Genomic DNA, 26675 nt, shown 5'->3' on the forward strand with positions numbered 1-26675 from the left:
GTCATTCTACAAGTACAGGAAAAACACTCGTCATGGTAACAGTAAGATATTTGATCTCAAACCATTTGGGATACTTCAGCTGGGTCTTACCATTATCAGTAACAATTTATTCTGCCAACTACCACTTACCTTCGTAGAGCTCTCTCATGCAAAAATGTAGCCCTGTATCCTTTTTATTACTGTTTTGTTGAACTGCTGAAATTGTAGTAGTAGAGCTTTGTCATAGGTTGTATACCCTATATCTCTAGAACAATTTCCCATCATCTAGAAAACTAAGTGAGTTTGGAATGAGTCATGAGAGTCTTTTGCCCTTTCTGGAGAGGTAGAGCAGAAGAAAGGGTCAATTTATTACTTAGGATGTGCCAACCTAGGATGTGCCTACTGCTGCAGAAGCTTTTGAGTTCTTTTTTTAATAAAGAATTCTCACTGCAACTGAGTTACATGTAGATGTTATAGTTTCCAAGAATTAGGCAAGACCTTTTTATTTTTTCCATTATTTTTAATTTTTTCCCTTTTTCTTTTTTCTTTTTTTTTCTTTTTTTTTTCTTTTTTTTTTCTTTTTTTTTTTTTTTTTTTTGCCAGTGAAGGCAAGGTCTCTCCTGTTATCCATAAATCTATTCTCAGGACAAAATTCTTACTATTTTATTGTGCAAGAACGATATTGGACAGTGCCCCCAGTGTCAGTGGTCCAGAAAGAATTCCAAGCTTCACCCTTTAGGGAAGAATTATAATTGTAGTATCAACAAGGAATGGATGCCTCTGAACACTAACAAATCCTGGCACCTTTCTTTTGAGATTTTTCCCATGCACTCTGTAATGCATAATGTAAGGACTGGTCCAAAGCCTTAATGTATGCAAAATCTGATTTCACGGTTGATTCCATGAAACATCTTTTGTCACTGAGTTCACTACAACTGCAAACCAGCTGTTTAGTCCTGAAGCCAAAGCCTGCAGGATATTATCCCATTATTCACATTGTAAAGTTTCATATACTGTCTCTGGTTGAGTGTGTGACCTTGTGATGCAACAATGATGGAAAGTCCAGCCTGCAAATGTTGCTAAGGCTAATTATTTATACTCATTTTCCCGTGTGCTGTGTGCTCCCCTGTGTCTTCAGTAGCTACTCATTTGGTCAGCTGAATCTCGTAGCAATGTTTCTGCTTCCCGCTTGGATGACTGAATAGTAAAAAAAAAAAATATTTATAAGGCAAGGTATAGGCCTGTGTTCACACATGAATGCTTGGGCTCACATATGAACACAGATGGTCCAGTGAAGGGAAACAACTTCTGGCCTGTGTTTCAACAGGAAAATGGCCGTATCGTTCTTATTTCATACCATGTAAAATAAGGACTGTGCCAAGTGGTGCAAAACCGTCTTTAATTTCATACAACCCCAGCTTCTCATTGGTTCTGCTGTTACACTAATTCCTGTTCTGAATTAACTACTCTAAGATAGAGAAACTACTGCTAACACAAAGGACTCCCAGCTAAGGGTGTCTGCAGAAAGTTCCAGGTTTTGCTGACTCAGTGCCACACCATGCCCTGCAGAATGTGACCCCCCAGCTTGCAGGTGGGTCTGTTGCCCGTGTGCCTGACTCCATGTGGTTCATCAAACCGAACCCACCCGTGTCTCTGCATAAACACAGTCCATTGCCCTACACACACGGGCTTCCCACGCCAGAGGCGGCCCTGCTCCCCACGTACAGCTCCATGCCCTGCTGCCCGTGGCATCGAGTGCCGAGCTGCTCCTCTGTCCCTGCCTTCGGGTGGGGACCAGCCCGGTGGGGACTGCCCGCCGCTGCTGCCGGCACGGACACACCGAGCGGCAGCTGAGGGGTCGGCGTGGGGAGGCTGCGGCTCCGGCTCGGGAGGGTCCAGCCCCAGGCTCGCCTCCGCTGCCCACCCGCGCCCGAGCGCGCATCCGCATCCTCCTCGCCCGTGTGCGGGCGGGGCGCTGCGGGCAGCGGTGACGGCGCTGGTGGCGGCGGTGCCGAGGAGCCCAGCCCTGCCCGTGGCAGCCGGCTGCGGCCGGCGGCGGCGGCGAGGTCTCTGCCGCCGGGCTGGCTGCCAGCGCCGCCGCGCCGCCAGCGGCAGCGCGGGCCGGGCTCGGAGCGCCCCGGGACGGGGGAGCGGCGTGAGGGCAGAGGGGCCGGGGCAGCGCGGGTGATGCTGCCCGGGTAGCGCCGTTCGGGGACCTCTGAACCTCTGCCAGGATGGACAGCGGTCGTGGGCTGGGGGGCGACCGGTGCCGAACGCACTGGCAAGGGAAGGCCGCGACTGCCCGTTTCCTATGCCAGGCATAGGAAGGGAGCCAGCAGGCTACTGCGGGGGGAAATAATTATTTTGCTGTAAATACTGGGACAAAATAACAGTGGTGTTTGCATGTGGTGGAATAGAAGGAATGGGAATCCCCTTCTTCCCAGCATTTGAGACGAGTCTCAGGCTCAGGGTACAATCCTGACAGAAGAAAAGGGCTTGCAGGGGCATTGAAAGACCTTTTCTGACAGACAGCAACCGTTTGGGGACATAAGAGAGGAGTGCATGCATCTCATTGAATAGGTAACTTTGGAGAAGGTCAGAGGCTCCTGTTATCCTTATTCTGGGCACAGTTTGAGGACTGAGAGACACAAAGAAGCCCAGGCGGGCATAGTTGCACACAGAAACAAAGGGAAGGATGAATAGCAGCTGGTAAGTTTCAAAGACTGGTATATAACCAGCAGCTCCCAGTTCTACAAGACAGGAGCGCATTTCTCCCAACTGATTTGCAGTTCTGCTGCAGAGAAACAACAGTACTGAGGAGCTGGACAGAAGGGTGAATGCGCTTTTGATGGACACACTCATTTGAAAGGAAAACATTTTGTCTGTATCTCTCCTCTTCCAGTCCCTGTCGTCTGCCTGGCCCCTTCTCCAGCTGTTTTTCCCAGTCTGCATTTTTCCTTTACCATCTTGAGAAAGTTCCTGCCTGCCTGCCTTTGTTTCCTGCTCCTTTACCTCTTTTTGACTCCTGTTTTGCCCTTTTCTGTCTCCTTCCCCATTGTCTTTTGATGAATGCTGTTGCAGTGATGACTTTGGATTTCAGTGCCTGTTGGGAAGGATCTGATGCAACCACAGGATGGCTATATCTCGCAGGCACTTTGCTGCATTAAGTCTGATAAACATCTGCCCTCCCAGCTAAAGAGCTTCAGGCAGCAGGTTAAATGTCCTCGAGTTTACCCCAGCCGTGTTAGTGTTTTCCTCTTGTGTCCGGCAGTTCTGTCACCGGAGCTGACGAGAGCTGGCAATCTGGGGGTTGTCTATTCTCATTCGTGGGGAGCAGTTTCTTCATTTTTCTTCACCTAACTGATGCCCCCTCTCGCCGCTAGCAAGGGTGCTTACACACCCCGCTCCGCTCGCATGCCTTGAGCCGATGGAGCTGATTAGGGGGCGGGCGTCTGCATCTCCAGTTCTGGTCTCCCCTCGCAGGGTCCGGCGCCATGATGGGAGCAGTGCTCAGGAGGTTCCCTGCGGTGCCAGGGGACCCTTCCCCTTCCCTTCTCCTGTGCCAGGTGCTAAGGGAGGAGGGGCACAGAGGTGCCTCGCAGGGAGGCCAAAACTAGGTCAGTGTAGCTGGAAACCGCAGCTGGTGCACTGCGATGGGGGGCGGAGAGCCAGCTGTAGCCAGAGGGGGATGAGTGGATGGCGAGAGGAGGATGAGTGGATGGCGGGAGGGGGAAGGGTCTCTCCGCGAAGTTGTAGGGCGGGACAGCGTTCTCCGGGCTGCTCGCATGGCTCCCCGCCCCGCTCCCCATCCTCGCCAGCCCCGCGCCCCCGGGTCCCGCCGCCGGGCGCCCGCCGAGCCCCTTCCCCTCCCAGCGCTGCGCCTGCGAGTGGGCAGGGGAGAGGGAGAGGAAGGGAGGGATGAAGGTAGTGCTGGGAACGGAGAGATGGAGGAAAAATCTGGGCAATGAATGAGGAACAGATGGAGAAATGTATATTAAAAAAAAAAAAAAAGAGAGAGAGAAGAGAAGCGTGAAAGGCAACAATGACAACTCATGTTTCAGCAGCACTTGCAATTGGTTCAGTGGGGAGGAGGTCATCTGCATTCCTCACAGTGCCCAGGCAAAAGGACGCATCCCCCTTGCCAAAATCCACAGGGCAATGAAGCCGCTGCAGCCAGACGCTGCAAGCTCCATCACCAGTAGCTTCGGCAGCACAGATGTACCTCGCTACTGCCCAGAGGTCATCCTGTTACCACCCTTCGGAGTGCAATGAAAGCCCATTTCAGTACAGTTTGCAGTACGCTTTGTTTGACCTTTTGAGTGTTTCTACATCAACACTGCCTCCTCTGTTACAGCTCCAAAAAAATCCAGATTGCCAGAGTTGTGTCCTTTTGTCGTTGCTGTACAACCAAAGCCTTATTTTCTCTAGCTCCGACTTTCTCTCCTCCTCCCTTTCTCTATGTCGTTTCCATTTTCCCCGCCCGTCTCCCCTGCTGCCCAGTGCCAGCCTTGCCCCCACTGCCTGGTGCCTCCATCATTCCTGGGTTCACCCATCTCATCGGAGCCGTGCTGCCTGCAGAAACGCACGCTCTCCCAGCCATGCCCTCCCCATCCTCGTTTTCCAATCCCCCCTTCGTCTCTCCTCATCAGCCCCGTTACATCCTTCCTAGCCTGACGCTGGCAGCGAGTCTCCTCCCTTCTTCCCTCCCTCTCCCCTTCCTTCCTCATCCCTCCCCCTCCTCTCCCTGCAGTGTTTCCCAGCCCTCGCTGCAGTGCAATCCATCACTCCCAGCAAGGTCCTCACACCAGGGGAGGGGGAAGCCTGGCTCCCTGTGAGGCAAGGGTGGGTGGGCAGGGAGTGCAACTATCTCCTCCTTTGCTAGGAAGTGAGAAAAGCTCGCAGAATACAGACCCTCCTGGAATAGAGACCTCCCATCTGCTTCCAGCTATTTTATTTATTCCTTTACTTATTTAGTCTCTTTGTTTTCAAAGAAAAATATGTTTCTGCCAACATTCCAGTGAGGGCGACTGAAAGGAAACCAAGGAGACAGAGAGAATGCCAGAGCCAGAAAAGATTGTTCAGATAGAAAAACCGGGAGACAACACTTGGGAGGAGGGAAAAAGAAGAGAGAAAGAGAGAAAGAGAGAAAGAGAGAAAGAGAGAAAGAGAGAAAGAGAGAAAGAGAGAAGAGAGAGAGAGAGAGAGAGAGAGAAAGAAAGAAAGAAAGAAAGAAAGAAAGAAAGAAAGAAAGAAAGAAGAAAGAAAGAAAGAAAGAAAGAAAGAAAGAAAGAAAGAAAGAAAGAAAGAAAGAAAGAAAGAAAGAAAGAAAGAAAGAAAGAAAGAAAGAAAGAAAGAAAGAAAGAAAGAAAGAAAGAAAAAGAAAGGAGGCATATACAGAATCAGAGGAATAAATGCAGAAATAGGTGGGGGAAGATTAGATGCAGGAGAAAGAAAACATAGCAAAAAAAAAACCCAAGAATGAAATTGGAGAGAAACCTGAGATGGCAGACATGGCAAGAAAACTCAAGGGTAAATAGTTGAAGGTTTTCTCACAAGAAGATATGTATCAGGGCAGCTGCATTGATGGACAGAGGCAAGAAATTATTAGAATAGTACCAAAGAAGATTTTTCAGCTACCAGTGTTGCCCTTTTACAGGCATGTTGTGAAGGTGCTCTTGATGTTGATACATAGAATGGTCTATATTTGTTGCTGTTTTCATCTCTTTAAAGCTGAGGTGAGCTAAAGCAGTGCAGGCCTTTTACATGTACACATTTCACATCAGGACAGATTTTTATTAACATTGCTTGCCTTGACATCAGTCTGCCATTGAATAGAATAGTGACTACACCTGGAGAAGGTCACAGGAAAATTCAGGTGACCTGGTTGAAGTCAGCATTACCTACAGGAAACACAGTGATTTATATCAATGCGGTTTCAGTAATGCCCGAAATCTTTGTTCAGATTCCTGTAATGTCAACTGTAGAATAGAACACAAATGAATATTTAAGTCAGACTTTACAGCCCCTGTGAAGGTATAGGAAATGGAGGGATGCAAACCTGAAAGTGGTACTTCCTAATTTCCCCACAATGTAAACCCTCATCAATCTGTCTGCTAACATATAACATCATTTGCATTTCTTCTACTCAGTACAACTTGTTCTTCTTTCTTAGATCCTTTCAGAAGCAGGGTGAGTGCTGTCAATGCTGACACAGAGAACTTCAACATATTCAGTTTGAATATTTTGGATGTGGCCAATTTTAAAAAAGGCTTTGACAACAGATCTTTCATCAACATTACAGAATTTAAAGCAAATGGCTTTTAAAGTTGACAGCTTTGCCCCCTTCACCAATGATGTTTAAAAGCTTAGAGGTTATGCTATTTTTAAATATAATTAATATAGTTTTGCTGGCTTTGGACTGTTAGGGTAGACAAAACCACTAAAATCTCTTCCACCATGCAGGACTACTAAACGACAATAAAATGGTCCAAGAGGCTGGACTTTAAGACAGATACTGTATTGTTTGGAAAGCTCAGCTGTGAGTTGATCTGTGCCAGAGCAGCTCTGTGAACCTGTCTGTGTCAGTGTAAGACACAACTCTACTTCCCAGCAATGACTTCTTCAGCCAGCTCTGGTTACTGCTCCAGGGCATGATTGCTGTGCTGCAATAGGAGGATTAATCCTGCTGGCTTTGCTCCAGGGTTTGTGATGTCCAGAAGAGATGGGAGAAGGGAAGGGAGAATCCATCATGTCCTTGCTGGTGTTCTACTTGTGTCTGCAGACTCGTCTGTGTATAAAATCACACCAGCTGAATTAAATATGGTGTTTCTATGTGCTCCAGAGTCTGTATGGACACACATAACTGAGCCTGCAGGAGGGATTTATATGTTTGTCAAGCTTAAAGTGTTATGCATCCCCTGAGAGAACAGTTTCGGAAAAAGTTCCCGGAGAAGAGCCGTATTTGAGCTCAGCTCCTTGGAGAAAGGAGAGGGTGGAGGAACAGGTGAAACAGCCAGGAAGAATCGACCCTGAGACAGTACAAAGGATCAGAAAGGAAGGATGTTTGTGATAGTAAGAACTACAGAAAGAGCAGAGAAGGAAACCCCAAAGCACCACCAGTGAAGAAAGAAGGCCCTGACAACTTGCTATAACCACATTGGCCATGAGAAGCCTGAAGCACAGGGCCAAATCACCAACCAAGGAGCAAAGAACTCACTGATTTCCTCTTCTTGTGCTCAGTTCTTCACAATGCCGAACGGATTTGGAGGAGCTGCGCCAGTATTTATTAGAATTTCATGGACTACCTTAGTGTATTTTGTGACTGCAAGATTACATGCCCTCTAAGCACTTCCTTGTTGATTTGGAAGTAAAGGAGTGAAGAATTCCTTATTTTCCTAGATGGGACAACAGAAAACATGACTATGAGTAAAATAGAGACAAATTGTGTGTCTAGGCTCCTGTACTTGTCAGTATTCACTCTTCTACAATGTGATGAAGATGTGAAGCTCCCAAAATTGGGGATAGATGGATCTGGCCTTTAACTCATGTCCCTTCCCACTGATGACCTCAGCAACACCAGTGGAACAACTGCAGGATGCTGTCAGACCCCAGGTCTTAAAGGAGCCCATCAGCAGTGGGGTCCCAAGAAAATTCCTTTCAGCCCCAATTCACATGACTACTAGAGCTGCATTATTGACATGATGCATTCACAGATCTCACAGCAGTTCATTAATTTCTTATCACTCAGATGTAACTTAATGCCCTGTTACCATGAGGATACGGGAAGGCCAGGGAAACCAAGAGGAGAGGTAAAAGTCTCCAAGACCTTTGCAAATAGCATGCCCCAGGATCACTTAGACTGTCTGTTCAGATGCAGTCATCTACAGGGTGAAATGCACCAGGAGATTTTAATTTCCAGGAAGGCTGGTTTTGTATCTTATCCAAAATATGCTACCATTACTACAGCATCCCAGATAAACATAATAGGATCAGTACCAACTGGAAAGAAAGATAAGTTTTTGCTGAATCACTGCTGCTGCATCTGATCTTAGGTAAACACCTACAGGCACTGTGGTCAGCACTTGAGGGAATATATGTGTGGAAGTGTTTCCTCTATGAGTCACCCACGCCATTTACTGTGGCAAAGAGTTATTTTTTGAACAGTTCTTCCCACCATACTGTGGCACAGATACCTTTTAAATTTTTAGAAGAAAGAGTGCTTTACCTTGAGTCATCAGCTGTAGATGTCCCCCAAGATACCCTGTGATGGAGGACAGCAGCATGCAAAGCAGAAAACAGCAACATTAATGAGAAAGGAACATGCAGAAGTATGCGAAGTATTCGTTCCTCCCAGCCACGAAGGGCATCCAGCAATCTTTGTCAATGTCATGAGTCAAGGAATGGAGGGGAGGAAATCAAGATTATTTTCTATCACAAAAAAACCAAGTTGAACAATTGCTAATCCAGTAGGCTGAAAAAGAGGAGAGCTAAGAGGAGATGCTTCATACTGGATGAAGGCCTGCAGATGCAGCGCCACATCTTAGAGAATGGGCTTGGACTGCAAGAGAAGAAAGGGGCGTTCGCCTGCCGGTGTGCTGCGGCTCCCTCCGGTGTCCACCGCGAGCAAGAGCAGCAGGACACTCCCAGCTATTTCTCTGCGGCTCGTCTGGTTTGTAAAATACTGAGCAGCTCCCAGCCAGCAATTCCATCACCAGCAGGATCGCCCCCATCCGCACCAAGCTCTCCAAATTGAGGGGTTCTGCTAGCACAAGGGATCTACCCCCACCAAGCAGCTGAGGGAGAATGTCTTGCAGTCTGAGAGAAAAATTTAAAGCTCAAAAGCAATCAGCAGAAACCTGATCCAGTACTGGCCGTGGATCCTGTGCTCTGTGGGAGATGGTGGCACATCAACACATTGGTAGATGAAAACATTTGGCATCAATGAAAATTCCCAAATAAATGTGTTGAAAACTCACCAGGCCTTCAGGATGTTTTAGTTAGCCTCTTAAGCAGTAACAGCTCAAATGACAGCACAGAGGCACAGAGAAAAACAAAAGTCAAACCAAGGTGTGTGGAAAATTGTCCAAACATACTGCTATGTGGACTTCCAGAAAAAGCCAAGGATCTGAGAGGATTCCTCAAACTGGTGTGTGGGTCTAACTTCCATCATATCCTTCTGTTTCTTTAATGACCTCTTGAGCATTTCCAATGAACTCAGTTTTAGCTGGTCCCTGAAAGTTGGAATGGTGGTGTCTTGCTCCAACGAAAGAGAGGAATGGTGTTTGGGTTCAGAGGGTTGCCCTGGTGAGCAGGGAAATTCTTAGCTTTCCCCAGCCCCTCTGCACCTCTTCTGGTATGGTCCACCACTCGTGCATCCTCCAGGAGTCTTGGGAGGGCCACAAATAAGAAGGAACAGTTGCTTTCTTCTTAAGCAATGCCAAAAACAGTGTTCAGCCACTCTCAGGTAAGAAGTGGTGGCTTCAGTTATGTCAGGTGTGGGCAACATGGGTCTGGCATGGCAAGGAGGACACAGAGAGCATTTCCTCAGTAACTGTGTATAAGGCATTGTAGGATTTTATTTTCAGCTTGCAATTAGTTGAAAAAAAGGGGGTTACCAAGCTACCAGGATGAGCCTTAGGAGACACAGCTTTCCCTTACAAGGTTTCTGTCTTTCATTGCTGTATGAGGTAGGGAATTGGGGGCGTTTCCTGGTCTTCTCCTTGGCTCCAGGACTGAGATTGTGCCTTGAAGCTCACTCAGTGCCTCCTCAAACCCAGCAGAGTTGTTACAGAAGCAGTAAAGGGAAAAGAAGGCAGTGGAAGAAACAGAAGGAGGTCAGATCCAGGGGCTGTTGGAAGAAGAGTTAGGGGAGACTGGCTATTCCAGTGGGATTTGTGGGGCTTGCATCATAAAACACACATAAAACACACAATGCTTGGAGGCACAGGGGAGTCAGGAGGACGGCAGTGAAGGTCAGGTCTCATTCATCGTCTTCTTTCTCCGTTTGTGTCTCTCTCATTTTCCTAATTTTTTTTTTTCCTGCCTTTCTCAGGCCAGAACGGCAGCGGCGCTGCAGGACGGGCCCCGTGGCCGATACCTGCTCCCGTTCCTTGTGCTCCCTGCCCGCCCCGAGCCCGGTCCCGTGGGAAGCCCAGTCCCTCCATCCCGCCGGGAAGCGCCAGCGAGGCAGCGGGGTGATGTCACCGCTGTCGCTGCCCGCCGCTGCCCCCCTGCCAGCCCGAGCCCGCCTGCCCCGGCCCCGGCCCCGCCACCGGCACCGGCCCCGCTCGGTGCCGCGGCGCGGGGAGGCGCGGGCAGCACCCGGGCGCGTCCTGCCGGAGAACGGGATGCAGGCTCCGCATGTCCCTGTGCCACAGGCAGCCAGGGACACGGGGAAGGGGACCGGAGCACTGGGGTGGGGACTGGCGGCAGCTGAGACGGGAAACGTGGCTAGGGGTAGCGGCCTGAGGAGAAGCCAGGCTGCGTAGAAGGGCAGGACGAAACGGGACACCAGTGTGCAACGCAGACCCAGGAATCCATCCCTGGTGCTGGGCCATCCTGGGGGAATGGGAGGAGCCCCTTCGGAGGACAATAAACTCTGGAATGAGGGTGTGGGCTGCTGCTCCTCGCTCCCCCCCTCATTCCACATGCATGATGATACCATATCCCTCCATCTCGCTGGCTTCTTGGGGTTTTTTCTTTTTTTTCTCTTTTCCCAGAAATTGTATTTTGAAGACAACTAAAAGGAGAACGTGTTCTGGGTGTGGCTGCATGTGATTTACCCAATAGCCAAAGTGGGGGGGCGCCGAAGGGGAAAAACAGAGCGTCTGCTGCTGAAGGGAGTGGAAGCTGAGGGCTGCAGTAAGTGATGGGGACCCTGTCTTTTCTTTCAGTGCTCCTCGAAATAACTGAAAAGCAGAAGAGAATGGAGGGAGAGAACGTGGGGGAAATTTCCGTTGCATGCTGAGGGTGTGTGTGGAGCAGGGCTTAGCCATCCAAATGTGAAAAGAGATGGGGACTGGAGAAAGGAGGTGGAAAAGAGGAGCAAAGCAGGTGGTGTTATAAGTTCAGTCCAGAATGTTTCAGAAATAACTGGGATACTGGCCACATGAGGAGGGAGACAGGAGGGAGGCTGGGAAGACCAAATGGTCTTGAGAAGAAAATGGGTACAAGCAGCAAAGTTTCTGAGGCATAGGGAAGTGTATACCGGTTCCTCTCTTAGCTCTCCTCTGTTCTCTCCTCCACTCCACAGGCATGAAGACCTCTGGAACCTGTATACTGTTTTGTGTCTTAACACTCTTCTTGTCCCCAGCTGGTGAGTCCTTATGCCCAGGGGAAGGATTTCTTCCCCATCTGGACCCCACGGAGTTTCCTACACAGAATAATGTTCAATGATCTAAGAACAAAGGCAAAGATATATAGAGGGGTGGAGAAGGGAGAAGGACTGAACAGGAAAGGCAAGATGGATGTAAAATTGCAAGGAGAAAATTAGAAACTGGAAACAGTTTCCCATCTGTGACACTCTCCAGAAAGTACTGGGAGTCACAAGAGACAAAGGTCCACAGCTTCTACTCTAGGTATGTTATAGTAAGCAAAACATTTGAGAAAGAGAGTTAGGTGTGCTTTGTGCTTACTGCTTTACCACCTGTGTATGCATGATCTGCAGGGCATTTCCTAGTGCTCTGCAAAATTTGTTCTGTCACAGTTGTGACATGTTTGCTGTCACTAGCAGTTCCTGCTGGATTGACCTCATTCCAAGTCACTCAACTGCTGGGAGGTTTTGTAGTATTTTTACAGCTGTTTTGAGAAGCCTCACCTCTGTAGTTCAGACCATTTTCTGCTTTTGGTGGTGGTGGTTGTTGTTATTCTCTTTTGTGTCTCCATTACTTTGTTTGCTTGGAGATACTTTAGCAAAAATTCAGATCAGTTTTTTTTTTGTTTTTTTTTTTTTTAATAGCACAACAACAACAACAACAACAAAAAGGAATAAAACAAGAGGGTAGCATCAGACATTATAGTCAGAAGACTCAGGACAGATAGTGAAAGATTAATTTCAGTGAATGGGCAAAGCTTTGTCCAGGAAAGACTGTATGTATCATTTTCAAACTAGGTTATTCTAATACCCTCTTTGATCCTCCCCTCATGCTGAAACCTGATTCTGCTCCAAATAGCACTTTTTCCTTTAAAGGTGCTCCGTAAAGAATGTCATGTTTATGACTGTGAAGCAGGGAGATGAGGCATCCAAGAGATGAGCTTATAGGTGGGCTATGATTTGAAACAGGAAAAAAAAAGGCCGTGGTTTTTATTGTACATGAAGGAAGCCTGAAAGGAATATTTCTTACTTTTGAGTATTTTGTTTTAGCACTTCTTTTTGAGTTCGTTTGTTTTAACTTGGAAAATAACAGGAATCACCAGCTGGTCTCTCATTGTTTCTTTTGATTTTGGGTAAGCTACAGATTTGGTGGGTTAAGGTTGTAGTTCTAGATCTCAAGGATGAATTTACTGCAGCTTGGATAAGAAAGTCCAGTTGTTTATAAGGCTTGTTTATTTGGTACCGTAGTAATTATAAATTGAAGTGATTGAAGGTGGGATAAGAAAATCAACCTTTTTGTGTCCTTGTCTGGTATGCAGAATTTTCACTTCACTTATGTCCTTTTGTTTTAGAATTGGACTGGCTTTCTATTCAACCCCTAGGGGAAAACAAGATTCGTAATAGCTGACTTTTCAAAGTTAGAAAAGGGGGAGGAGCCACCCTGTCTTTTCTACACATCTCTTCAAATCCAGCTCTGCTGGCTTCTGCAATGGTTTCAGGATTTTCATCCTTCCTTTTGCATCAGTAACAAAGGAGAATGTGCTCAACACCATTTTCTTCCCCACTTGTTACAATTAAGAGATTAGCCAGAACAGGGGAAGTTTTGGGCTGTATTAGATTGTGTACTTAAGTTATTATGCATGTCTGGCCCTCCCTGGGTTAATCACCAACAGCTGGCAGCTGGGTGGGGAACAGAATATCAGTGTCCAGCAACTCCTGTAATGCTGTAGAGCAGGATTATGTAGGGGTCCCAAGAGACCCTCTGTGGCCTGCAAGTAACTGCCCTTGGAATGTGGAAGAACTATGACAAAAACTCAAGACCTGATAGTTTTACCCACACAGTGCTCCCCTCAAGAGCAGAAAGCTGCAGGCTGAGGTTGCAGGACGTAGCGGGATGTACTGATTTTTGGGCTGGTCATGCACACATTCCTGCAGTGCCCCAGATCACTGGCTTTTTCCTGCCAACTCCTTCCTTCATCCCACCCCAGTTATGCAGACGTTTCCCTCATCTGTGGCTAGCAGGAAATATTTTCCTATTCCTGGCTGCTCTAAGGAAGCTGCTCTGTCATCCTTTATATTTAAACAAACAAACAGTCTAGCCCAGCTTCAGTTCCTTCCATGTAGCATGCACAGCCAAGCCTTCATCATTCCTCTTCTCCAGTTCACCCAGAGGCTGAGAGGGAAAAGATTATATGCTGTGCTCCATACCCAGGCTGGATGATTTGGCTAAGGAGCTACAAAACCTGCAATCTGCTTTTTACTGTACCAATGACTCAATCCGTGCCCCCTAAGTGAATAATTTCCATGACTCAGTTTCCTCTTTTATAAAATAGAGATAGGGATTTTGCTCAGCCTCCAGAGCAGAGAGGCCACATCGATCTTTTTTTTTCAAAATGCATCAAAAGAGGTTTCAGAAGGGCAAGGTCTGGTAGCAGATCCAGAAGTATTTACTAACTTGTCCCTGTGCCTAGCCACTGCCCGTGGTGGAAGCAGCAGGGATAGGATCAGGACCTGCTGTATCCACAAGCCTTTAAACAGCAAATGCAGCTGGCAGTGGAGGCTGAGTAGAGAGCATTGCTCCCTTCAGCAGAGGACAGTGGTGTCTCCTGGATAGATAAACATGAAAATTTCACAAAGCCTGCAGACTATAAAAATCTGTCTTTTGTCACGCTCCTCTCTTCTCCTCTTGCAGACTGGTTTCCATGGATGGTCAATGGGCAAGAACCAGAAACTGCTACTGGTAAGTATTACAGGCATGTTAATGTGCTGAAGATTGCTCATGTGACCCAGTTGTCCTGTGGAGTTACAGCCTGTTTATTAGAAAGTACTGTTTTTTGTTTCTTTGCCTCTGACATTGTGAGCTTACCTTTCAGTGAAGATTAAACAAGCTCTCCAAGACAACCTGCTAAGTGTTACATGCTCTTTACAAATAATTCTCTAGTGCAGGGGTCCTGAACACTTAGCTGAAGGGTACAAAGTTATGTTCACAGTCAAGGGTTGTAGGAGGTCCACAAAAGCTGGTACATCTTCAACCACGAGGTGCTTGGGGAACTCTACTGCTGCTCAGAAAAATCCTAAGGAGAATGGTGCACAAATGGCATGGTGCTTTAGTAGTGAGGTCGTTGGGAAAGGATATTGACTGATCTTCTTACTGGCTGTGTTGTTGGGGGTGAATTGATTTATCCCTCTGGACCTTAATCCATTTTTGCCACATGGTAAGATAAAATGAATGTACATTTACATCATGCTTCAGCACCCAAAAGGACCACAAGGGCTTGTCTTTTCTTCAAACCTGAAGCCCCTGGCTAAGCCTGCAGCCATCTCCCAGCTATGATCCTATGATATGTAATATCTGCAGTTTCCCAGAAAACTATTCAGAAGCCAGGTCAAAACATGTCCTCCAAGCATCCTTTCCTTCATGCTTTACTCTCTACCACTACCTCAGCTTTGCCATCAATTGCTTTTCAAAGAAACTCATCCACTGATGAATTTCTGCAGTCAAGGCTAGGTTTTGGGGTTGCCTCCCTCCTTCTCTGCCATGGGTGCCCTCAGCTGTCTGTCCCTAGTGCTGCAAGACCCCTCAGCACCTTCATTTCAGAAGCCAACAGCAGCCATATCTGAGAAGTCAAGATATGCCTCCAAAACACACTCAGGGTTGATACAACATGTGCACTAAGAAATCCAGTCCCAGGCCACAAGAAAGGGGAGTAGATACAGACAGGTTGGGGGTACTGTGTTTGATTATGTATTTGCTGGGTTGGATCCCACTGTCTCATGAGCCTGGTAGGAGAGGTAATTCAAGCTGGCTCTGGCTGGCTGTGTAAGGGACCATAAAGTAAAGAAAAGCTTTTTCAAGGACATTCTCTTTTCCAGGTGGAGTTACCCCTGACAGCTCTGGTAAGCTCCAATCTCTTGGCATCTTCATGCTTCTTTTTCCCTTTTCACCACTGCTGCCTAGACAGCCACAGAAATTACCCATTATGTCCAGAAACTCCTCATCCCACTTCTGATGCATGGCAGCATTCTTCCAGCACTTATGGCTGTCTGGGAGTCCTTTTTGTGCTCCACGCAGGGAGATGAATTTAGGGTAACTTAATGGTCTGTTCTCCAAGGAAATGCCAATCTCACTTTATGTACCAGGGCTGCCTGAAGAGGTTTCCACTGCAGGAAGCCATGAAATTTAAAGCTCACACATCCTTGGCTTCCAGAGAAGGTGGCAGGAACAAACAGACTAAATGATGAGGGTGAGAAATTGGACAGGTTCAAACGGGGACACAGGCTGTGTGTGTGTGTCTGCTGACTGGTAGCAGATGTCCTTCAGTTCTCAGGAGACAGAGGTGCCAAAAATCCCCTGAAAGTAGTAGAGCAAACCCTGAGCATTGTTGGAGTGGGGAAGTGGAAATTCTGTTCTTTCGGTACTGTCTGCCCCACCGTGCCTGCAGCTGTGTCACAGGGGGGCAGCAAAATGTCTGTGAAGAGAAGGGTAGATGGAGGACTTGGAAGATAAGCACTTAGAGCACACAGTGTGTGTCCTTAAGAGAGTGGAGATGGCCCCAGGAGATGGACACAGAGCTGATGGGAGTGTAGGCAATTCCAACAATGGGCAATGGAGGAAAAGAGAGGCTCAAGAAGGAGCCTCCCCACTTTTTCCAACCCCGCTCTGAGTTCAAATCTGTCACCACTGGCCTTGGGGATGGTTTCTCTCTCTGCTGGAGCAGTGTTTCAAACACATTCCTCTGAGGTGGGTGAAGACCCGGCAGGGCAGGGAGAGGGAGAACACATGTGGTCGATGCTATGGGTCAGAGAGAGGAGCTATGCATGGCTGTTTCTGGGGAGTGTGCTCTGAGTGTATGGGAACTCATCTGAGAGTGGTGTCTTGTTCTCTAGAGCATCAGCTCCACAGTTTGTCCTCTGCCCTGACTGCTCATCAGCTGGCTGCAGTACTTGTTGTGGGTCAGACTGCCATGAGACTGAGTCAAGAGGCCAGCTGGAAATGTAATTAGGATAATTGAAAACTGCAGATGAGTCGAAGGGCCAGCTAGGAATATAATTAAGATAGTAAAAGACTGCATATTTTGGTTAAGATCTTAAATAAGGTAAAGAGTTAAGTTAGAAATGTGGCTAGCAAGAATCATGTACCCTAGTTAAAGTGTGACAAAGATATCCAGAAGTAAAGCTAGGAGTGACAGAGATAGACAGAGTACTGTAAAAGGGCAAAAACCATAAAAATAACTGGCCACCAAGAATAATCGAACAAGAGAGGCTTGGACCATGACCACCAGGTGAAAAAGTCCTGCCAACTGGACATAGGTGAAGAGTTCACCATGAGGAAGGTGGCTTTCTTCCTCCTATACACCCACTCCCTTATTTAAAAATCCCACTGACCAAATTAAGAGGATACAATTGCCTGGCCATAATAGATATTCAGCTAATTATAATATGAAATGGGCAGGTAATGATTATGTATTAGGCTTCCATAGAAATCACGTGAATATATAAAACCTTTCTTAGGTAAATAGAGAACAGGAGTCTGCAACTCCTCCTTGCACATGCCTTTAGAAATTATTCCATATGTAATAAATATCCTTCTTTTCAACTTTAATTAGTTGAAGAGTCGTTTGTCCATGCTTCAAGACAACACTGGAAGAGGAAAGTGGAAGCACAATATTGTATCTACAAGATGTATGATCTTTGTGGTTGGGATGGGAGGTGAAAACAGCTGTGTTCAGCATATGAGGCCTGACAGTCTGTAGGAAGGTAGATAGGACTTAGTGTCCAGACCAAACTGGTGGTGACTAACCTACATCTAAAGGTTAAAAGAATAAAAGTGAAGCCTTTACAGCAAACTTGGGCTTCAAAATGCTTACCATTGAGGGATCAAGCAAAACCCTTCACAAAGGATGTGCCATTGGGACCCATCTTTGCTCTGCAGCATCCTATCATCTCTAGCACACCCAGCATATTGGCAGGGAAAGCCTACAGGTACTCTGACAAATCGGATAATAACAACATCACAGTTAGCATTGTCTATAAACCAGATGTAAGGACCAGTCCTGACTAGTCCTTACCTCACTAGTCAGGACTGGTAAGCCATCAGCAAAACACTGGCAGGAGGAGACTGTAAGCTCAAATAAAGATCTTCCAGTACATCTCTTTTTCCAGGTGCAGCTGCCACACCACCTGTGCCTCTTCCTCCTGGTGAGTTTATTCTCAGTTTGCAGCCACATGTTGTGGACCCTCCTCCCTCTCCTCACACAGTCCCTTACACACCTGGAATCCTGCCTTCTCTGACTGCCCCTAAGCCCCACACTCAAAAGATTCATTCTCTTTAACACATATGTTTTGTCTATGCTTCTGGCTAATACTATGGCATCTGAGCAGAAGCAGAAGTCCTCTGTAATTGCTCATAAGAACTTGCCCCTGGCAGTCAGTTCTCTGAATTCCTTTCCAGTTTGTTACTGGGTAAATTATAAAATGTACTGGTTTGCTGTGGTACAGAGGGGTTACTTTATCAGAGGGAGTAACAAACCTGCCTCTTTTTGACCCCTTGTCATGGACAGTAAAGAGCCAGTGGTATTGGGATGCTGTTTCTTAAACAGTGTGTCACTGTTCCTTATGAAGGGCTGTCACAAAGTCCTTCACCTCTTTACTCCATAAAGGGTAATTACAGCAGCTAAAAAAATTTACCTGGCCTTTTAAGTCAGAATGTCCATACACTGTAATTTTCAACAGCAGTGGTAACGCTTTATGGGAAAGATTAAGTAAATATTTAGCATTGTTGATTGCATATCTGGCACTAGACTCACATTGGATTTGTACTTTATGGTTTCATGTCAGTAACAATGAAATCTTTTTCCACATTAGAAGTTACAATGGAAGGCTCTTGAAAGAGTTTTCCAGATATTTGTTTTGATTAAGCTGCTTTCTAGGAAGGAATCATGGTAACTAGCTAACTTTGCTACCCTCTGTCTTCCAGTTCAGTCTGACAGTGAAGCGACAACGGCTTCATCAGGTGTGTTTTAAGTTTGCTGCCTACATCTTCTCCCAGACCCACTTTTACCCACCCTATTAGCTCTCCAGAGAGGTTCTGGCTGGGCACACAGCTCTGTCTCCTGGAAAATTGCTTTAAATTGTTCCTTGAGTTAGCAGTACTGGAGAATGATGGTAGTGGAAGCTGAAGCCTTCTCCTGGATGTGCCTGGGAAGGGAGGAGCTGGCAGATCAGCAGACCAGATACAGTGGGTCAATATCATGTCAGTGTCAGTGGCCAAGACCGGGCATTTTAGAATGATGTGCAAGAAAATCCATTGTAGTGGGCAGTAGTAGAAGAATAGTAGTAGAAAATCCGTTGTAGTTAGTTACAGGGTTGATTGTCTGGAAAACTAGGAACTAGATTTGTGTCCTGAAATGTGATAATTGCACATCTTTTAGAAACCCATGTCTTAAATATGCAACTAAAATTTACATTTTGTTTATATGTGTCTGTCCCCTTCACAATATGTGCCTTCTGTATTCTGGGTGTCCAGTGGGCTTGGTTTGCATTTCACTCAATTTTCCCTTCCTTTTGTCTTGTGGAGCAAGGGGATCAGAAATGTCTGCACTATTTTCCTCTTCTTTAAACCAGCCCCATGTCTCACATGAGAGTGACGAGAGAGGCTGGGGTCCTTCCCTAGAAGCCTGGAGGGCTGTCCCTGGTGATGAGGTTATATCTGTGCCTGAATGAGTGCACCTGGCCATGATGCTGGGTTGCACCTCCGTGTTTGTGTGTGTGTTCTCAGACTGCCGTGAGGAAAAGTTCCCCTGCACACGCCTGTACTCTGTTCACAAGCCAGTAAAGCAGTGTATCAGCTACCTCTGTGTTACAAGGTAAGAAACCAGCAGTCCCTAAGAAAAGCACTCGAAACTGCCCAAAAGTGGTAGGTCTGGTTCATTTGAAGACTAGAGGTTTTCTCTGGGAACCTATTGGTGAGATGAATCTATCCCCAGAGCATCCTTTTAGGCTAATTATTTAAAACAGCACAATGGGTACAGTCTGTGCAGCACTAAGGAGCTGTAATGTGCCCTATATTGTAATCCATATTTAATCCATATTTATAGGGCCATGAAAATGATCAGAGGTATGGAGCACCTCTCCTACAGACAGGCTGAGAGAGCTGGGATTATTCAGCTTGGAGAAGAGAAGGCTCCAGGGAGAACCCATTGCAGCCTGCCATACCTAAAGGGAGCTTATTAAATAGAGGGAGAGCAAGATTTTACATGGACAAAGAGTGATAAGAGAAGGGGCAATGGTTTTAAACTGAAAGAAGAGAGATTTAGATTTGTTGTCAGGAAGAAGTTCTTTACTCAGAGGGTGGTGAGGCACCACTGGCACAGATTGCCCAGGGAAGTTGTCAATGCCCATCTTTGGGAGTGTTCAAGGCAAGGTCCAATGTGGGGCCTTGAGCAACCTGATCCAGTGGGTGACATTCCTGCCCAAGGAAGTGAGTTTGGACCTAGGTGATTTTCAATGTCCCTTCCAACTCAAGCCTTCCTATGATTCTAAGATTTCATTGAGTCTTTACAAAGATTACTTTGCTATTGAGCAGCCTTATTTTCGGCTAAGAAATAAAAAAAAAAAGGATTTGCCTGCTCACTAGTGAATATACACGTTTATTCCCTGTTCCCCTTTTTTGTTTCTTTGTGTCCCTGTGCCTTCCTTTGCTGATCCCGGTGATGCCGCAGTGTGCGTCGCATGTACGTAATAAACAAGGAGGTGTGCACTCGCATTATCTGCAAGGAGAACGAGGTCATGCAAGGTGAGTGGTATCACAGGCTAGCTAGAAGGATAGCTGCAGCCATCTGATAGAGTCTCAAAGCTAACTAGTTGGCTTAGACCCTGACCCACATGCAGTATCTTCCCTAGACTTTGAAAGAGCTCTGATGCAATGCAGTCTTGGACATAATACACATGCCATGATAAAAAAACTGGGAAGTAGATATTGTGGTACTGAAAAATATGATAGCTCTCTATTCCTCGATCTTAATCATGGTCTAGTAGTCCCAGACACACCCTTACTCAAAGTTGTACTCTTTTGAGGTTAAAGAGTAAATCTCAGTATTTCTGTTCATGAATAGAAGCAGGATCCAGTCTAGATGTTTTATGCAATCTTTGTTGCAGCAAAATACAAGTGGTTTTAACATGTAATGTATATGCATAAAGCCAGAAGGAAATTCATAAAAGCCTAAGGACTTGCTTTGCTTGCCTCATGCATATGGGGATTGAGCAGTTTCAACAGCCTCTGTAGATGCAGTGAAGGATGTGCCTCTAACTATTCTGCTGGAGAATAATTTGAAGGAAGCTTTGATTATCTGTCAACCTGTGTGTGTGTGCTTGTCTTCAGATGAGATCTGTCGCCAGCTGGCTGGCCTTCCTCCTCGACGCCTCCGCCGGTCCGGGCAGCCCCTGCCTCTCCCCTGCAGACAGCTCCTGGAGCAGCAGCGCAGGCCTGATGCTCTGTGAGCTACCAACAGTGGCAGAGGAAAAGGAAGAGAGAGAAGAGAAGGCATCATCCACTACCTACAGTCCAAGACAAGTGCTTCTTGCTTGTGATTCCCCCATTATTTCCTTGCTTCTATGCCTTCTTCTACATCCTCTTCTTCAGGTGCTGCAGGGCACAGAGTACCCTCTCTGCCAATCTGTCATGGTAGCTGTTGTCATCTTTATAATCTATTACTGAGGACAGGGGACTCTCCCCTCTTTTCTCTCACACTCTGCCTGGAAGGCTGTGAGCTGCTCATTTCCCAGAGGTCCTTATAAATGTGCTGCACCTTCTCTTGCTTTGCCCCTGAAGAGAGCCAGAAATGGGGACAGGATGAAGTCCTCCCAATGGCACAGATGCCTTAAGCTGCATCTTATCTCACCTTCATGCCCTAGAACTCCTGCCCTAGATTTCTTGCCTGGCATCAGCATGAGCTCAGATGTGGTTGGTCAGCCTGAGCCTCTCTGATTCTCCCAAGCCACTGAGTCTGTTGTGTGATAGCACATTCTCCTCCTTGTGTCTGCTGGCCTCAGGGAAGTGACAGAACTGGGAGACAAGCTGTCCTGAACCCAAGGCACCCCTCCCTGGGTGGCCACAGATCATTTATAACTACCTCTGGGAAGTTTTTGCCTCAAGCCCATTGCCTTCCTTACACACATCTCCTACCAAAAGGAAAAAATCTGGATTTAGTATGGCATTATATTTTTCTCAAAAAGATTATGTTGGATCAGAGTGCTGCATCTCCTCTCCTCTCCTCTCCTCTCCTCTCCTCTCCTCTCCTCTCCTCTCCTCTCCTCTCCTCTCCTCTCCTCTCCTCTCCTCTCCTCTCCTCTCCTCTCCTCTCCTCTCCTCTCCTCTCCTCTCCTCTCCTCTCCCCTCCCCTGTTCTTGTCCCTCCCTTCCCACTGAAGCCATCTCTTGATGCCCATTCCAGGCAAGTTTCAGGGAGCAGTAATTACAGCTCCCTCCACTCCTAAGCCCAAGAAAGCCCATGAAGAACCTGTGTGACCTGACATTACTGAGACCTTGCAATGAATTATCTTGTCTTGGTGTCTTGTCTTGGTCTGGCTACCTCCACACTCTCCAGTTGCTGTACCTGCTTTCAATCTCCAGTTGAGTTCCTACCTCCTGACGTGGAAGCTCCTGCACAAAGCAGGAAGGAGTTGCAAATTGGAATTGGGTGTGGGAGCAGAATCATTATCTGGGATTGCTGTTTATCTGGCACCTGGGATTTTTCTGCAGAATCTCTGACTGTGCTGACCTGCACAGGGCCAGGTGCTGATGGGGAAGGTAAACATATCTGCAGGTATAAGTGCTTATACAGGCCAGCCTGGGCAGAAGAATTCACTGTGGCAGCATTGGATGTCTGGTCTGCTCAAGGACTTTGTTTTCTAGATATATGGAGAACATTTCCAGGTATATGGACAGTTTTAGTGATGAGATCAGGTAGGGTAAGTAGGGAAGAGCAGTCTGAATTTTATTAATCACTATTGTCACCAATAGTCACCATGTGACTCTTAGTGGCATGATTCTGTGGGGCACCAGAGCATCAGCAAGACCCTGTCTCTAGGATCTTTCTGTGGTTCCCAAGTAACTGAAAACCAGTTTGCTAGATTTGGCATTCAGTCCCCTCACATCATCTGCCGAACCCTTCAGTCTTGCAGGAGCACTGCCCTGTTGCACAGAGCCAGGGTCACACAGTACTGGGGACAGTTTGCTGCACAGAGGCAGATGTTTGAGAAAAAGAGCAAAAACAATTAGTGTAGGACCATCTTGCCAGGACCTGCATTTCTGCTGTATGCAGCAAGAAGCTGGTCACATCCTCTGTGTGGGGGAAGACACCCTGTGCAGACAGTGTCCATGTGAGGTCAAAATTAGCCTTCGATGGGCTAAATCTCTCTATATTTATCCAGTGTACAGGAGAAAGAATTCCAAATCATGCAGTGACTAGAATTTTATCCTACATATAGGAACACTGCACTGCTGCTCAGAGGGTGATGCTCCTCTCGAGTACTCCAGGCTCATGAGACTAGGAATGAAGTAGGGATTTCTTTGTACTGAGAGGGTGCACATTTCTGTAGAAAGGAGGGTACTGAGAGCTTGATCTCAAAGACATTCAAGCCACTGGCAGCCACTGGCTTCCATGCCACAGGGATACCTGTGAAAATTGCCTGTGTGGAGGAAGGTAGGATGAAGATGGATCTTGGAAATTGGACTGGGTCAAGTCTGTTCTCTGTATTTAGAGGTGAATATTCATCACTATAGATACATAACTGGGTAACCTAGCTACTGTACAGCATATAGAAATTTAACTTTCATACAGGTTGGGAAGTGGTCAGAAGCCTTTCTGTTGCTTGCTTTCAGCAGGGACAGGAAGAGGTGCTCCTGTCCAGGAGAACAGTTTTTTAATGCTAGAGTCTATATAATCCATATTAAAAGAAAATTTATTTCCTGTTATTCTTGGCAACTCTCATGTGTTTGGGTTTATTTGTCTCTTGCTGTTTTTCCTCCAGATTTGTGGGGATACTTGATTCCATATAAAATCTATCATTTGGAACCTTTTACTCCCTGCTAGCCTAGTCCTCTGCTGTCACCCTCCTCTCACTCATGAATCACAGCTCATGGAAGTTCCTGGGAATGCTTTTTTTTTCCTAGAGAAACATAACATTTTCTCCAGCATTTTTTTTACCATGGATAGCTGTGGTAGATTTTCCTGACAATTGTTAGCTGCTGAACACAGGGATAACTCCTCCCAGCCCGTGAAATCTGTGCTGAGGACACATCTTTTTACTATGCACATGCCATGACTTTTTGGTGGAGAATTAACATCTGCAAATAAAATTGCAAGATGACTGAAATAAGAGAAAAACTGTAATAAATATCACATGAGAAGAGAAGAACTTGTTCACTACAACCATTTAACTCAATAACAGGAATAACTGAGAGACCACATTAAAAATTACACATCTAGGTCAAAAAGATTAGGAAATTTTCCTTTTCATTGATTTTCTGACTTTTTCATAGTTTCATCAGGCATTGACTGTACATCGTATTTTGGTTGAAAAGATGAAGCACTAAGATGTGGGGGACTCTGAGCAATACAAGTGCAAGCAGTGCAATCTTCATGTGCAAGCAGTCAAGTCTGCATTTAGATGGTATTTCTAGAACAAAAGTGGCTGTGGGCCAAATTACCCATTAAGCTGCCTCTGAGAGTGCCCCATAGATCTTCAGGACTAAACCACACAATGCAGATTATTGCACAACACTCTACTCCCCTTCCTGGCTGAAGCTGTGGTGTCCTGGTCTCGGACTGCTGTAGTGGGTACAGCCCCAGCCCCAGTGGCTGGAGACACTGCTCCCTCCTACACAGGCCAGAGCCTGCTCTGTCTCATAAACTCAGCCTTTGCAGTGCTCCTGCATTGGCACTTTCCCCTGGCTGTGTGAGCCAAGCACAACATATGCCATCAACTGTTTGTAATTCAGCTTATTCTTCCTTTTCCCTTACACTAGAGTCGGCCCACACTTCATTGGCACTTGTCCCATACCCAGATTTATCACCCCTGCCACTCCAACCTGAATTGCCACAATATCTGGACATCACTTTCTCTTGCAAGCTAGGGAAGTGGTTTTAAATACGCCTCCAGGTAGGTGTGCAGCTAGTGCAGTTGGGCTAGCCACAAAGAAATCTGACAGAGCTCTGTTTTTAGAAGCATGATTCTGCACTTGTGGCTGATTTTCACAGCCTCTCCTGACCTGGAGCAGGATTTAGATGCCCTGTGATCACTTCCCACACAATGGCTGTTCCTCCTCCTCTTGCTGTCACAGCTCCCCAGTACCAGTCTATGCGACCAGTTTGAAGGCTGCTGGTTAAAGCCTGTGCTCCAGTGTCTGCTCCCAAGTTTGAAGCAGTGCCTCACTGCTGGGCATGTGGAGCTAACAAGCATGGGAGGGCTGTCGGGAGCAGCTGACATGTCACCTAGAAGCTTCTGAAACTTGTTTCCTGAATCCTGTCCTCAAGAGCCCACGGTGTGAACAAAGAGCGTTGACATTGGGCATCTCAGCTTGGAAGGATCCCGCAGGGATGTACTGCTGGCTGCCGTGTGGGCTTGTCCTTCACAGAGGGGTCTGGTCCTTGCCCCCCACCCAAAAAGAGCTCCTCTACTCAGCAAAGAATAGCTGGGTTGGAACCAAAGGAGACTTTAGCTTTAATTTTTTTTTAATTGTTTGGTTAATTTTTTTCTGGAGATATTAAAGTACAGGATCCTGTAGTATTGACTCCTGACACCACATGGTGACATTGTTTGACAGTGCACATTTGTCCAGTTGTGAGCAGCTCCTTGACTGGGGCACAGGAAATCTGAATTCCAGTTCTGAATCTCTTCACCCCCTGCTCTCTGATCTTTAGCACATTGCTTTTTCTCTCTGTTCCTGCCATCCTTAGAACCTGTAATGCAGCAAGTTGGAATAAATTCCCACAAAATAGAGAACTGGATTTTAGTCCATTAAAAAAGTTATTTAAAAATATGTGGGAAATACCACAAAGGTATTTGATTGTCTACTTTTGATATTAGTGCAAGTTATTTTCTCAAATAAAAACATGTTCACTAATGTGAATTTTATCAGTTAAAATACAAATGGCATGTGCTTGTTGCTAGTACGCTGAAGTATATTTACAAAGTGAATTGTGAAAAACATTCCATTCATTTAAGAATAAATTATCTATCAGAATGCAGTTTGGGGCATTTTACTAAGGTTGCAATTTCCGTACAAATACAGCTGGTCACAAACTAGCAAAAAGGTGTAATAGAGAAGCATATGTAATTCAATGTGGCTAACTAATAAGACATGTCAGATCTCACCTGCTTAAATATAAGAATAAATGTAGGTTAAGCAGTGCATTTTTTAAAATAAATGTGGATATTGAGATAATATATGTTCCCAGTTAAGATCATAGATAAACTTACATTGAAAGTAAATATGTGGAGCTAACTTCAAAGCAGCTCAGATTGTTCAGAGCCTTGTCCAAGTGAATTCTGAAAAAATCAGCAGGGGATGGAGAATCCACAACTTGTTCTAATATTGCACCACACTTAAGATGGAGAGTAGTTTCTTGATGTCAGATCAGAAATTCCTTTATTGCGTCTTTCGGCTGCTGCCTCTGTTCTTTTTGCTGTGCATCTCTGAGCAAACTGCCTCCCCTACAATATTGCTGCAGTCAACTGAAGAAAATAACGAGAAGAAACTTTTAAGTTTAATTGCAAAACAAGGCATTTTTAAAACTATTGAAATAAATTCTCTTCCTTTGAGGAAATTGTGCTAAAAAATGCAAAACATTACAAAAATCAGTGGTTCAATTAAAGGATTTGCAGTCTGTGTCCCTGCAGTCTGTGCTTCTGTGTCCACTTTTTCTATGCTCACACAGCATCTACTTCTTGTGCACCACCTTCTCACCCTGAGGTCACTTTCAATTTCTCTGCCTTGGGTTTGGTAGCCTTGGGTTTCACTGTTTTGCCCTTAGCTGGATCTTTGCCTCTTTTGGTCTGTCATTTTTCATATCCTGTAGCTATTTCTTGGCCATCTTGACTTTCCTTGGGACTTTCTTCACAGCCAGAGCTAATCAGGGCTCCTTGGCAGTGCCAGTCCAGGGCCACGTGGGTCTTGGCCTTTGCTGCCTTCTTGGCACCTTCAAAAGCCTTTCTTTTCTGCCTGGTGCAGTGAGTGTAGTTGCTCCTGAGACTCTGTGCTCTGGTGATTTTCTCATCAGCCCTGCTTGAGCCCAGCACTGTCATCACACACTGTCCCTTTTGGCTCCACTGTCCATCAGCTGCTGTCTTTGTAGCTGCTCACTGGTTTAGCTTAGGAAAGATGT

The 26675-nt window shown here is 46.2% G+C and overlaps 1 protein-coding gene across 2 annotated transcripts; it reads left to right on the forward strand.

Annotated features, from left to right (window-relative positions):
- Window positions 1-2465: 2465 nt before the first annotated feature.
- MFAP5 (microfibril associated protein 5) lies at window positions 2466-23263 on the forward strand. Of its 2 annotated transcripts, XM_071433001.1 has the most exons (10): window positions 2466-2688; window positions 10698-10839; window positions 11231-11293; window positions 13983-14030; window positions 15164-15187; window positions 17453-17488; window positions 18267-18302; window positions 19068-19155; window positions 20011-20084; window positions 20670-23263. In XM_071433001.1, exons 3-10 carry the CDS (start codon window positions 11233-11235, stop codon window positions 20786-20788), a joined length of 486 nt encoding a protein of 161 aa, XP_071289102.1. In that variant the 5' UTR covers window positions 2466-2688; window positions 10698-10839; window positions 11231-11232; the 3' UTR covers window positions 20789-23263. The 2 variants fall into 2 exon arrangements, with proteins under 2 accessions (XP_071289102.1, XP_071289101.1); XM_071433000.1 differs by lacking the exon at window positions 2466-2688 and having other exon boundaries at window positions 9368-10839.
- Window positions 23264-26675: the final 3412 nt, after the last annotated feature.

The sequence above is a fragment of the Agelaius tricolor genome, unplaced genomic scaffold (assembly GCF_023055355.1).
Source record: "Agelaius tricolor isolate 1412-34295 unplaced genomic scaffold, bAgeTri1.0.p SCAF_9, whole genome shotgun sequence".
Classification (NCBI taxonomy): Eukaryota; Metazoa; Chordata; class Aves; order Passeriformes; family Icteridae; genus Agelaius; species Agelaius tricolor.